The 13,123-nt window shown below is 44.9% G+C and overlaps 1 protein-coding gene across 3 annotated transcripts in view; it reads right to left on the bottom strand.

Annotated features, from left to right (window-relative positions):
* LOC126195328 (RNA-binding protein fusilli) overlaps positions 1 to 13,123 on the bottom strand; it is a 1,033,937-nt gene that overhangs the window by 219,089 nt on the left and 801,725 nt on the right. For all 3 annotated transcript variants that reach the window (XM_049933898.1, XM_049933895.1, XM_049933897.1), the window contains one exon: positions 11,295 to 11,520. In XM_049933898.1, the coding sequence (XP_049789855.1) occupies positions 11,295 to 11,520 (226 nt within the window). The remainder of the gene's footprint in view (positions 1 to 11,294; positions 11,521 to 13,123) is intronic.

The raw sequence follows: 13,123 nt of genomic DNA, 5'->3' as shown, positions 1-13,123 counted from the left end.
TTGGTAACGTGTCCGATTCACTTCTCTTGGTGACTCACCTCGTAGTGGATGCGACACAGCGTTCCACACAACGGTTCCGTATTCGAATTGAGAGCTAGCTGGCATGGTGTCTACTTACGGAAAGGCAAATGGCAACAGGCGGCGGGTAGCAAAGTATCAGGAGACTTACCCCCGCCGACAACAACCATAGCATTCAATGTTTGCAACAGTGCTTTGCCGTTTTTCTGACTGAGGGTCGTTTCAGGAAGTTGGAAATCATGAAGGACGCGGACACCTGACTTGGAGGAAAATGTGATTAACATTGTGGAAGGCGACCACCTTGTAAGTACCAGGCAGCTGGACCGCCAGTACAGGATACGCCAGACGACCACGTGGAACATTCTTCATGACAACTGCTACTACCATTATCACTTACAGCGTGTGCAGGGCTTACTAACGACAGATTTCCACATCGGGAGCAGTTTTGTCGCTGGTTTCTTCACCAGGCAACAACAGTTCCGGGATTGTACCATACATCCTATTCACAGAAGAGGCCACCTTCAGAAGAGTGGTATCTTTAACCTTCATAACAGTCATCTGTGGGATAGTATACAGAACCCCCATGGTATGGTGACACCGAATCGTCAGCATCAGTGCAATCGGAATGTGTGGGCCGGGATAATTGGCGACGTATTTTGGGACCAGTCTTCCTTCCATGTCGCCTAACTGGCCGGAAATATCGGCGTCTCTTGCGGGTGAGTTTGCCTCCCCTGCTGGAAGAAGTGCCATTAATGATTCGATGGGTTTGTGGCTGCTACATAACGGTGCTCTAGCCCGCTTCGCCCTTCACGTCCGGACGCGTCTCAATCCTGTCTTCCCTGGTTGATGGATCGGACGAGGGGGTGCAACTGCTTGGCCTGCTCGTTCATTGTATCTCAACTCGCGCGATTTTTGGTTATGGGGCCACCTTAAAAGTATCGTACATGCAGAGCCTATACCAGATGTGGAGACACTGGAGCAGCGTATTCATGCTGCCTTTGACACTGTTCGGATGCAGCCTGGCCAATGTGAACTTGAGAGACAGAACATGCTACGGCGCGTACACGCATGCGTTTGAGGCACATGGAAACCATTTTCAACACATACTGGAACTGTGGCTGCGTGGTACAGCGCGTATTAGACCGCAGTCTCCGTTAAAATGTAAAACTGAATAAATGGTCTCTAGTAAGGAAAGCATTCATATCCGGACATAAGCTCATAAGACATTTTTTGTTCCGTATCCTCTCATCGATCAATCCCTAGAGTTTGTACACGGTCGAAAAAAAATCACCCTGTATAAGCGGAATAAAGATATTCCTAGAGACCTTCGATCTGATTAGGTTTTCAGTTGTGTTTTTTAAATCGCGTCAGAAGAACAGTAAAACCGGTTCAAGCCCATGATTTATTTTCTAATTTTCCTCTGCCCGATTCCACAATGCGAGCGAATGTTGTTAGTTTCTTTCTCCCTGATATTTCGCAGTATCGCACACATTTCGATTTTACGCCCTCAGATACACATTTTTTTAATTAAGCCTAACAAACAGGAGGAGGGTCCGACATGTGGATTACCGACTTTTATCAAGTTTTGCAAGGAAGTCCTATATTGAAAATAAAGACAGACATGTTTCAGCTTTTTGCTGGACACTCCCTGGTTTTTGTAAACAAGTATCAAGATCAATATTGCTGATGGGAAATCGTGTTTTCAATGCTGTACTTCAAAAGATCGTCTAAATGCAAACATTTATTTATATAATATGGAGTCCAACATCAATAATGTTCGAGTTATTACCTTTCTTCTGTTTTCATGCTGTATCTTGAGGACCCGTCATTCAGAGTGTCCAGCACAGGTGGTCTGTGGCCTAGCCATCAAGACATCTAACAAACCGCTGGTCTTTGTTCAATTCTTGGTCGCATCATTTCTCATTCGGTATTTTTTCGGTGTATCTGATAACATTCTTAAAATTTAATACTTTCTTTGCGTTTTCTTGAAGTAAAACGTGAAGAGATGTGATTAATAAGCAAATAACTCTATATTGTAACGTATTTACAACTATTTTCATCGTGATACATGATGTGCAACATAGGATGATGATGATGGTACTCAGCCGATCCGTACCGTGAAGGTGATACCACCTAAATGTGCCTCACTTTGTCAAGCATGTGACGTCTACTTTTTACGACAAGTGATTAATTCCTTCGGACAACTTCAAAATCATGCTACAGCATAGCAGGACCGAGAATTACAAGATAGGGCTGATGCTATCCAAATTTCTTTTTCAGTTCATAACCAGTTGTTTACGTCTGTCTTTTGAGATATGCTTTTATACGCTGGGACGCACGCAGATTGATATCTGATTGATCTGTTTCTAGCAAAGTTAATCAGATATGTTATGCGCGAATGGTGTACCGGAAGTCTTGTCACTTCGGCGAGATTTCGTTCTTGTGTTGCGCGTGGTGCGAGAAATTTTTACTATTTGCCTGTTTCTACGGTAAGTTTCATCCCATTGGGAGCGACAATGCTCACAAACAGGCGTTCAGTTAAGATTACGCAATAATACACTTTAACTGTAGTCTTGTACTACGTATCACGATGAAAATAACTGTCAATACATTATAAGATATACTAATTTGATTAATAATCAAACTTCCAGATGTTTTACTTGAAGGAAACGGAAAAAATGTATTACGATTTTAAGAATATTATCATATACACAAAAAAATACCGAATGAAAAAATTCCACGACCAAGAACCGAACACAGACCAGCAATTTGGTTGTCTAATGCCCTAACGACTTGGCCACCGATCTCGCTCTCCTGAACACACTGAATGATGGATACCCAAGATACACCATGAAAACACAAGAACGGTAATAGCACTAACATTATTAACTTTGGACCCAATATAACACAAATAAAAAAATTGTTTTAGACAATTTTTCAATGTGTAGTACTGAAAATACCAACTCTGACCTCTATTTTTTTTTTCAAAAATTAGGTACTGTCTAGCAGGAAAACAAACATGTCGGTTTATTTTCAATCTAGAACGTCTTTGGCAAACTTTATCAAAATCAGTGACCCCATGTATCACACTCTCCCCTTGTAAGACTCCGTCGGTTGCAGCATCCGTAACGTAACTAGATCCAGCAAAATTCATACCCTACCGCATACATGCATTCGATCTGTCCACGCTACACCACTTACTGAAGCAAGCACCTGATCTCGAGGCACCCCTACGATACGGATCTCAGGATACTCCGAATAGCAGATACTGAGAGAGCAGGTGTCGGATATGTGATTCATCCATACATTTGAAGGAGGATATGGCTGATCAACCTTCAGTACCTGCCTGTGTAATGCGACCTAGACGTAAAAGGAGGTTATCACTGAACGAAACGGAAAATGACAAGGGTCTGTTTTGTAATACCGTAAACTGAACATTAAATTGCAAAAACAGGAATAAACGATGTGCAGTTATCTCTCGTTTGGGCATCTCATGCCGAACACTTACAAATGCAGCCGCAACACGAGCCGAGCCAGTGGCGGAAGAGGACTTCCTGAAGAGATGACCAGCCCGACAAACGCGCCGCTCCACAGGACACTGACCTCTCCCGGGCGACGCGGCCAAGGACGGCTGCTTGGGCCTATCTTCGCTTTGAGACGTCCTTAACTCCGGCACGTTGAGGGGCGGTAAGGCCTCGCTGTTCCCGGTTAGAAGGTCCTCGGAGACCACCGCAAGGTGGTCTAAGTGCATAAGGTATTTCTGGAGAATTTTATGCTTTAGTGTGAACACCATTTATTCTATATAAACAGTACGAATACTTGCTCTTATATTACAATCAGCGTGCGATTCACGGCCAATTCAAATTAACAAGCAAGATTAATAAGGTTTTCTCTGCAATGATTTTCAGAGCTTTCCGTTCGGGGGGGTGGGGGTGGAAATGTCGCACAGGTTCGTTCATCGCCGTCTGTGAAACAGTACATAAAATAGACTAAAATTCGAGTACATAAAGGACGAAGTTTACAACGATCCACGGAGCAAAAATAAAAGTAATTGAGACATAATGACCCCTACACAAGTGGGGATAACTCTGTGAAACAGGAAGAAATGTATCAATACAAATGTGTCTCTCTTACTGTCGTGTCACTATCTTATTTGCTCCTATTGTGTATCACATTAGAAGATAAGTGACGGTGGCAGACATAGACCGTAAGATACACAATAATGTTGCTACGTTGTAACTGCTGAGCAGTTGGGATGGTGTAGAGAGATGCAAGATGAAAGCGTAGCCCGCTTTTCACTAAATAAAAACTCAACACCATTGAAAAGCTGTGTTTACTCAACAACAAACTGATGCTGCACGAGACCTCTATTACTTTGCCGCGAGGCAGCCAATGTCCACATACCTAACACGAGAGAAACACAGCGAACTGACAACACATCTGGAAGCTTTGAGAACCCAGCACCATGTTCATTCTCAGCTACAAGGAGAATAACGGCGAAGTTTCACGACAAATTGTTCTGGATACAATAATATTAGTCAGTATCCATCACATGATCTGGATTTCTTCGAACAGAATCGGGTGAAACGTCTGTGCTGCGAGACAGGATGCTAATTCAGTTCGCAAAATTTTCTTTTCGTTCTTTCTTTTTTTTTTTTTGCAAGGGTTGGGCGATGCTTTGCGTCCCCTGCTCCCTCGTTGGTTCTGTCCTTGCCAATTTTTTTTTTTTTTCATTTCGGGATAAATGACTGACCTGTAATCTTATCGAAGAAACGAAGACAGTAGTACTTTACAATATGTTAGAAGACAAATGTCTGATCTCAATTACTGGAGGCGAAGTTGAAGCGAAACGGCGCACGAGACTTAAGTGGCTGCAAATGGTAAACGTGCTCCAGCTGGAGCAGCTTTCTTCTCCGGGACGGCCACATCGGAGAAAGCGGGCTGCGCCGATTAATTTCACTTGCGGCGCACGCCTGTCAGATCGGATTACCCCACCCCAAAAAAGCCGCTCGCGCACCACGACAAGTCTTCATTTCATTCACTCTTATGGTGCTCTAACAACGCATATTTCGAATCGGAACGACAAAGTCCACACATGAAGTGAGCGCGTAAATTATCCGTAACTCCGATAGTACAATATAATAAAAACTGACTACTTTGAAACTTAAGCTGCTCGAAGTTCCAAATCAGGTGTTTGTAAGAGATGGACCTTCAATCTTATATGACTAGGTGGTCGATCAATCGGTTCGGTTAGCCCGTCTGTGACTAGGACGGCGAAGCTGTCTTTCTTTCGGTGTAGATTCAATTTTAGATTGGCACGGGAAAGGAAAGCTTAACAGGTCGCATCAAACCCGTCCAAAAGAACAAGAAAAAATACGATGGTGCTTTATGGTGAAGGGAAGTCGTTCAGATCGTCATTATTAGGACAACATATGCATAATTAATAATCATCTTAAGGGTCTGTTGTAGGCACATTCCTCAGCGAACCAGCTGGAATTACTCACTGTTTTATTGGAAAGAACATTGTCTAAATTCTGGTCGACTGCACTGATCCCCTTCTTAACAATTAATTGTTTACTTCACTAGTGAAGGGACGATACCTACGAAAGATGCAGTAGATATGAGGTAGAAAGCGGAGGAGTAACTAGCTCGGGTGAGAGGGCGAGTACTCGCCACAAAAACACATCGCTGAGTGGCTGCACGAGTCGTAGTTCACACAGTCGCTGTCACAGCGCTTCAGAGTTTAGGCGCACCACGACATTAGTTGTATCACAAGTGTCGTGGTCGTAACGATCGATGATACTGTCTGTTGATATGTGTATGTGGCTGATGTAAGAGAGGAAGTGTGTGTGTGTGTGTGTGTGTGTGTGTGTGTGTGTGTGTGTGTGTTGTAATTGGTTGTTTTGTAGGAGGTAGTGCGGATAATGCGACGTAAATGGACCAGGCGGATGAGTTGTAGGCGCTGCAGAGAGCGGCCGTGGTGTGGGCGGGGCGTGCAGCAGGCGGCAGGCCGTTCACCGCCGCCTTTCACCTGCTCTCCGCCCCACTCCTCACCACCACTCCTCCCATTCAGCGCAACTGCCCGCGGTCAGAGGCCAAACAACTTCGCAGACGGTGGCGAACGTTTCGGGGCGGAAGCTGCCTCAAGCAGTAGGCATCACCTTTCTCCCAGACCTTGTTTGTACTCGTACTGGAGGCAGTGATTTGCAGTGCCATCAGGTGGGGATGAAAGCTTCCTGTCGCTGACAGAAGTCGCGTTACTGTCAACACTAATACTAGTGAATTAAGGTATCGGAGGGATGCACGAAGCCACGATACGTATGATAATGTGTGCACTAAAAGCCAAAGTTGACACGTGACACAGTGATCTAATGTAAATTCGAACACTTTTGCAAAACCCTAATTACATTAATACTCGACGCTTTTTTTAAAATCAGAAATCGATATGAAGAGTGAACATGTGCAATGAAGTTAACACTAAATGTCCGTTCTCAACACATTTCAATATAGCTAGCTGTGTCTCCAGTCGTGAACGGGATTCTTAAAGTCTGTTATCATACAGAATCCGTTCCAGATGCTACCATGCAGGTATTCTGACTTTACGGCAAGAATACTTGACAGCCGGAAAAGTGGCGTGCACCACAGCAACGTCATTCGAACAGTCAGTCGCTGTAGTGAGACACAAAATATTGAATGTCAGCCTCGTAGTGATCGCCTTCGGTCAAAACCACAAAAATCATTACCGCTACCTCTAAATTATGGCCCGTACGTACTCGGAGGAGAGTAATTGAACTTCGCGCTGCCTTTTGGAGGCAACTTCGTGGGCTGTGTTCACTCTTGTCAGCAAGCAAGCCGTCGCCACAGCAAAACTTAGGACACCTTGGTGTCTGTTACGAATTAATCTTCCAGGAACAGCCGTTTGATGTATCTTATCCATATCGTCGGTTGACACTAGGGCGACATAGAACGCCCCGACCACCTCACGTCAATTATCTGTTCACACACAATTTTATTCAATCTGTTCGCGTTACTGTCACTCCAGTACGGTGCGCGAAACGCTTGCAGCACGCTATCGGAGCCACTGCAGTCTGGTTTTTGGCCAACATGCACTGTTGCAGCCTTCGTCTCGTCTTTCTACAACTGATTTTACGTGGCCATCCCATTTCATATAGCTTCTTGGTTTCAATTTTAAATACTGATGAACGTGATGAGCTCAAGAATTTCATCACTAATCCTATCCTATTCTTATTGCTTTTTATATAGCCTAGCTCGTTTATTTCTAATGACGCTACCATCATACTTCCCTCTAGTACCACGAAAGTTATTTCATGTCTTAACGTATGCCCTTTCATCCTCTCCATCACACTGTTTCCTACATACCTCATTTCTCAGGTTTTCTGGGGAAACTCTTAATTCTCTTCTCCTGTCAATCCTCTTAATTTTCTTCAGCCTTGTGTAACGACATACAAAATGGTTCAAATGGCTCTAAACACTATGGGACTTAACATATGAGGTCATCAGTCCCCTAGATTTACAACTACTTAAACCTAACTGACCAAAGAACATCACACACATCCATGTCTGAGGCAGGATTCGAACCTGCGACCGTAGCAGCAGCGTGGTTCCGGACTGAAGCGCCTGGAACCGCTCGGCCACAACGACATACAGGAAACACTTATTTTCCCGTTTTTTTTCCCAGACCTTGATTCACTTCTAGAGACACAAATTGCCAGAAAATTCTAAAATTCAGACGTAATTTTTTTTCTGTGCTCGTCCGCTCTTGCTTTGTTCGCCATGCGTTAGTTTGCTTCATACGCAGCTGAATTCCTTCACTTCGTCTACTACTTGGTACCGAAATTAGATAATGTCTGTCGCTAATCACGCAGTACAGCTATTACTTCTTGTTATAGCGAAAAGTTCTACATCCTCCTTAATGCCCTTTCCTATGGCAAATAATCCAGACTTCAATAGCAATGACCATATAAAATAGACGTGCAAACTGACTTCGGCTACTGTTGGTCCGTAGCATAAAAATGCGGAACTAACGTCGCAATGGTATGTGAAAATTAATCTTGATGGGTGTACGACTGAAAGTTGACTGTGGTGCAGTCCTAAAATGGCTGCAAAAGTGATCGTGGTAGAGAAATGCAGAGGCAACCGCTAACCGGAGGAAGGTTGGTCTGTAACGTAGTATCGACGGCGTGGTAACTGGAGTCTGTTCACCTTCTCAGTTGGTCAAGAACGGGGAAGGAAATCGTCCTTGGCCTATGGAAAGAAACCTTCTGCGCATTCGGCTGAGATGAACTAGTGATTCGTGGAAAACCTAAATGTGGCTGGACGAATAGGACAACAATAATGTTAACCGCCGTGCTGTCTCTGTCGATCTGCCAAGTGTATGTAGGTTTCAAATGGCACGTGCCAATAACATTGTTACGTATTTTACTGTCAAACTGTCTCGGGACAAATATCGACAATGGACTGGGATCTATTCTATGGCACACAACGACAATATTATTACCAGACGGATCAACCGAGCAGAAATGTCGCCTAGGAAGCTAGTACAGTGCATGAACATGACGCGCAGGGACAAAACCTGTAAGCATGCCTAACACCATCCAGTGAAAGCCGCTACTGCGTACCGTTCGATTCTGGCTACAAATTCGGGGCTGGAGATCAAGGAACGCGATATCACACTGCCTACTCCGTAGTGAGCTAATCTGCAAAAGAGGATGCTCGCAAGAAGTCTGATAGCACCACAATAACACTGACTTGCAACAACACAGGTAGCTTCCATACGCTATTTGTCTGAGTTCCGACCTGTGGCGCCTATGGCGGATGAACCGTGAGCATCTAATGCTCATATATTTGACAAGGGATGTCTTTGGAGATAGTTAATGTCGTTCACACTTCCCGTATCTTAAAATCTTGGCCGACGCATATCGCAACGTACCCCACTACCACGCACAATGGTAGCCCTGTCTGCGGACTGCTTCGGAACGCCTCTGGCGCTGATCTGCTGTATTCCACCCCACCGAATGGCGACCAGGCGTCGTGTCTACGTGGCTGTAATAGGTCCTTACATACCACAATGACTGGCAGTGTCCCCTCAGCCTTCAGTACCTTACTCGTTTCTTCGGCTCCCTGTGCTGGTTATATGCCACGAACAACATAATGGGTTATGCTTGTTCATTTAAAAAGCTTTTCGCGTCTTGTTTGCGAAACTACACTTTACAACGACGTTTTCATTCCCTGTTTGTTCTATAATTTGGTTTTATGGATTCAAAATAATGTTACTCGAGCAAATCCGCTGTTAAGCAGGACCAAAGAGCATTGGAAGTATGGAACGATTTATTGTAATAACAACGCACAGTTATTAATGTTATTCACACAACAGTTTGCAGCATATTCCGGGTGCTCTTAACAATGAACCGATCCTACTAGTCACACCACAGTCCTCGGCAGCACGTAGACTCCCTGGAAGAAGGAAGTGGAGCACCCAGAAGAGGAAAGAGAAATTTCACGGATTGAGAAGGTATGTGACGTTGCTGGATTACACAATCGAGAGAAGATAACGAAGAACTTGGCAGTAGGAGTCCAGCTATCACTGTTACGTGGTATTCCCTCTGGTCTCAATGCACCCACTGATTCTCGATACTAGTACTGGTGCTGAGTATACGTCCGAGCTATACTCGCCGACGTTGGTCATCCATGGTAGCGCAGAACCGCGATTTATCACCGAACATAATGCGACGCTACTCACCAGCAGCCCATCTTTCCATTAACGGCACAACTCTAAACGCAGCCGTCTGTGTTGTGTTGTAAACGGCAGCCACCGCAAGGACCAGTAATTCCCCAGTCCAGCTGCTCCCAATGGTGCGGCAAGACAATATTGCAGGAAGTCGATTCGTTGTTCGCCGTGCAGAGTACGGCGATCCTCCCGTGTGGTGGTCATACGCAGTCGACGAGAGCCTTCAGTACGCCTGCCCTCACATTCCTGTGCAATCCACCATCGAACGACTGTCGCATCCGAGTGCCTCAGAAATCTAGATATTGCACGATTCGACCAGCTGGCCACACGGAGATCCACAGTAAGGGCCTTTCCAAACTGCCACGTGCTAATGCGGTGTCTTACGTAAGTCCCTGGCACCTCTGTGTCCTTCGCAGTGATCACTCAACATCTAACGCTGTTTACGGCCGTTATACACTACAGCGTGCCAAGTAACAACGCTCAACAGGAACAACGCTAACGCGTTCTGGTGGCCGTTTTATGTGTCACGGAGAATTGCAACTATCATCATCTACATATCCGCCAAGAGTGTGCACGTGTGCGAAGTTAACATTGACATCCGACCACGTCTTCTGTTTTTTTTTTTTTTTTTTTTACCATCGTTACTGGGTCGTTATCCATTTAAACAATTTAATAGACTCGAAATTGTAACCAGTTCGCCCGTCGCAATTTGTGCATCACTATATTACCTGAATTCCCTCTTTTCTTCTTAACTTTCCACGTCTAATTGTTTTGAGAAGTTAGTAACTGTACGTTGCATGAAGAATGACTCTTTTACTTATCAACGGCACAATAAAAGTGAAATACTGAAAACACTGATAAATACTGGCTTTCCGCTATGATTCCACAACACAATATTGATTTCTCCAACAGAATCGCCCTCGATCATATTTCTATTTGGCAAGAATGTGATGGCAGTAACCAACTACTCAGCCGTTATGTCGTGAAGGTCAACCATAAAAGGCGTATAGGGACAATAATAATAGGACAAACGTGTTTCAAGACTAGTAAGCGCTTTAGACAGTGAAGCAATAAATGAAGCAATAAACTCTAATGTATGATATGCAGACTCAGTTCTGCCCTGCCACACTCTCCACGCACAAAAAGAGAGAGAGAGAGAGCCGCGCGTTTCGTTCTACTCCGTCACAGCGTAACGCAATGGAAATGAGCAAATCACTGTGATGTTTGTAGAATAACCATACAGTACTGAAACTGGCTTCTGTTTCATTTATCTAGTACCACTATGTTTCGGTTTGGCACTTGCCTTTAAAACAATTCTGGGGTTTCACGTTTACAGCTGGGAAAAAAAGCCAAAACCATTTTTGTCTCTGCCTAAGATACGTAAAAGGCTATCGAAATGTACGATGTATGGAAATCTAGTATCTTCGAAGTTGTGTTATCGCGAGTCATTCTTATCTCACTTGCTAAAAGGTGATTGAACAGTAACACAAACCCATATGAGAAACGAAGCGCTAGATGTAAAGGATACATTTCACCATGTCGCTGATGGAATTTATCTCCTTGGTGGCGGCGTAGAAGGTGTGGAACTCCTTGCGGAGGTCGAAGAAGTAGTTGTAGTAGGAAGGCAGCTCGATGCCCTTGGAGCAGGCCTCGGGGTGGAGGCACTGGCGCAGCGGCAGCTGCCCGTCCGTCACCAGCCGCAGCGAGTGCGGCGTCGGCCCCAGGTGGAACGTCGTGCGCGCGTACTGGTCGAACTGCAACACACAACGCAGATAGCCACGTTACCACACCGTTCCCGCTACTCAATGGAGACTTCAATGCTAGGGCAGGACACAAACATCAGCAACTTGGAAGACCAAGAGTAATTATTACTAAACGAAACTAAACTCTCTCCGAACAGGCCTTGGAAGGTCCAACGGTACCGACCGGCAGCCGTGTCGTCCACAGCCCACACGCGTCACTGGTTGCTGATATGGAGGGCCATGTGGTCGGCACACTGCTCTCCCGGCCGTATGTCAGTTTACGACACCGGAGCCGCTACTTCTCAACCAAGTAGCTCCTCAGTTTGCCTTATAAGGGCTGAGTGGACCCCGCTTGCCAACAACGCTCGGAAGACCGGATGGTCACCCATCCAAGTGCTAGCCCAACCAGCGGTACTAATTCCATGTATGGTAAGAACTTCTGCTTGATTGTTCGTTGATGATGATGAGTCCCACACTCCTTTACAGAGCGTAGGGGAGCGACGCCGGAGACCCGCACCGACGTACTAGGCAAGGTCCTAGTGTAAGTTGTTTGCCATTGCCTTCCTCCGACCGTAAGATTGTTCGTTAACAATTCAAAAACTGATAGCCAGTGAAATGCTTCAGGAAGCTCAGTTGTACTAGAACGAACAACTATTTTGTCACGCAAGGAGCTCTGAATGACTATATTGTTCCGAAGGTGCCAGACTACAAAGTAATTTTATCTGTTGTTTCGGCCGTTAGGCCATATCTGACGCCGAAGACATACATACCAGGAAACAATTTAAATTTTTCAAAAATCTGCAAAGGTTACAAGTAATGACGTAGGCACGCATATCATTTATGTGCACTATGAGTAAGCAAGTTTCAACAGGAGGACGCTCTGTGAAAAATACGAAGCGTCCAATCCAGGCACCCAAAATGAACCGAAATTATTACGTAATTACGGAAGTTAGTATATACGACAGAAATTTTCAAAAATTCGCAGATACTCGTTTCTGGCATGCTGATGACACAACGATGTTTCTTCCATAGCCACTAAAGCCCTGAAGATTGTACTATAACTTGTACATGTACATCGGCAAAGTAAAAACGCTATTGAAAATAAGTAGACGGATTTTATCATCATGTCCTCCACATATACTAAGCATCTGATAATATTTTGTAGAATCATGACTACTAATTGAATTTGAAAGCATGATACTGTAATGAGCCTGACGATATTGGTCCCAGTCACTCGTCTCCCCTGGAGGGGGGGGGGGGGGGGTGAGGGGGTAGAGGCACATAGCATGAAGGTAGAGGGGCGTTACCCGTGGTGGAGGACCGGAGGGCGTGTGCCCAGATCCCCCATCCCTTGGGTGCCTACCGCGCCTAGCGCAGCACCAGTCTCGCTGCTGCTTTCACTGTGTGTGCTTGTTTACGCATTGCCTCGTCTAGCCTCTTCATTGGGTTTCCTTTGGATTTGTTAATTTTTGAAGTTAACTATAATCTGTTGATTTTACAATATCCGACGGCAATGATGCGATGAATCAAAATGTAATACGGTTCCTGAACTATACCTGCTATATGTGCAGCACATAAAACATACATTCTGTTAACACACGTCTACAGCAAAACA

Source organism: Schistocerca nitens, chromosome 7 (assembly GCF_023898315.1).
Source record: "Schistocerca nitens isolate TAMUIC-IGC-003100 chromosome 7, iqSchNite1.1, whole genome shotgun sequence".
NCBI lineage: Eukaryota > Metazoa > Arthropoda > Insecta > Orthoptera > Acrididae > Schistocerca > Schistocerca nitens.
Note: the sequence above shows the minus strand (reverse complement) of the source record. Positions and strands in the feature narration are given on the sequence as shown.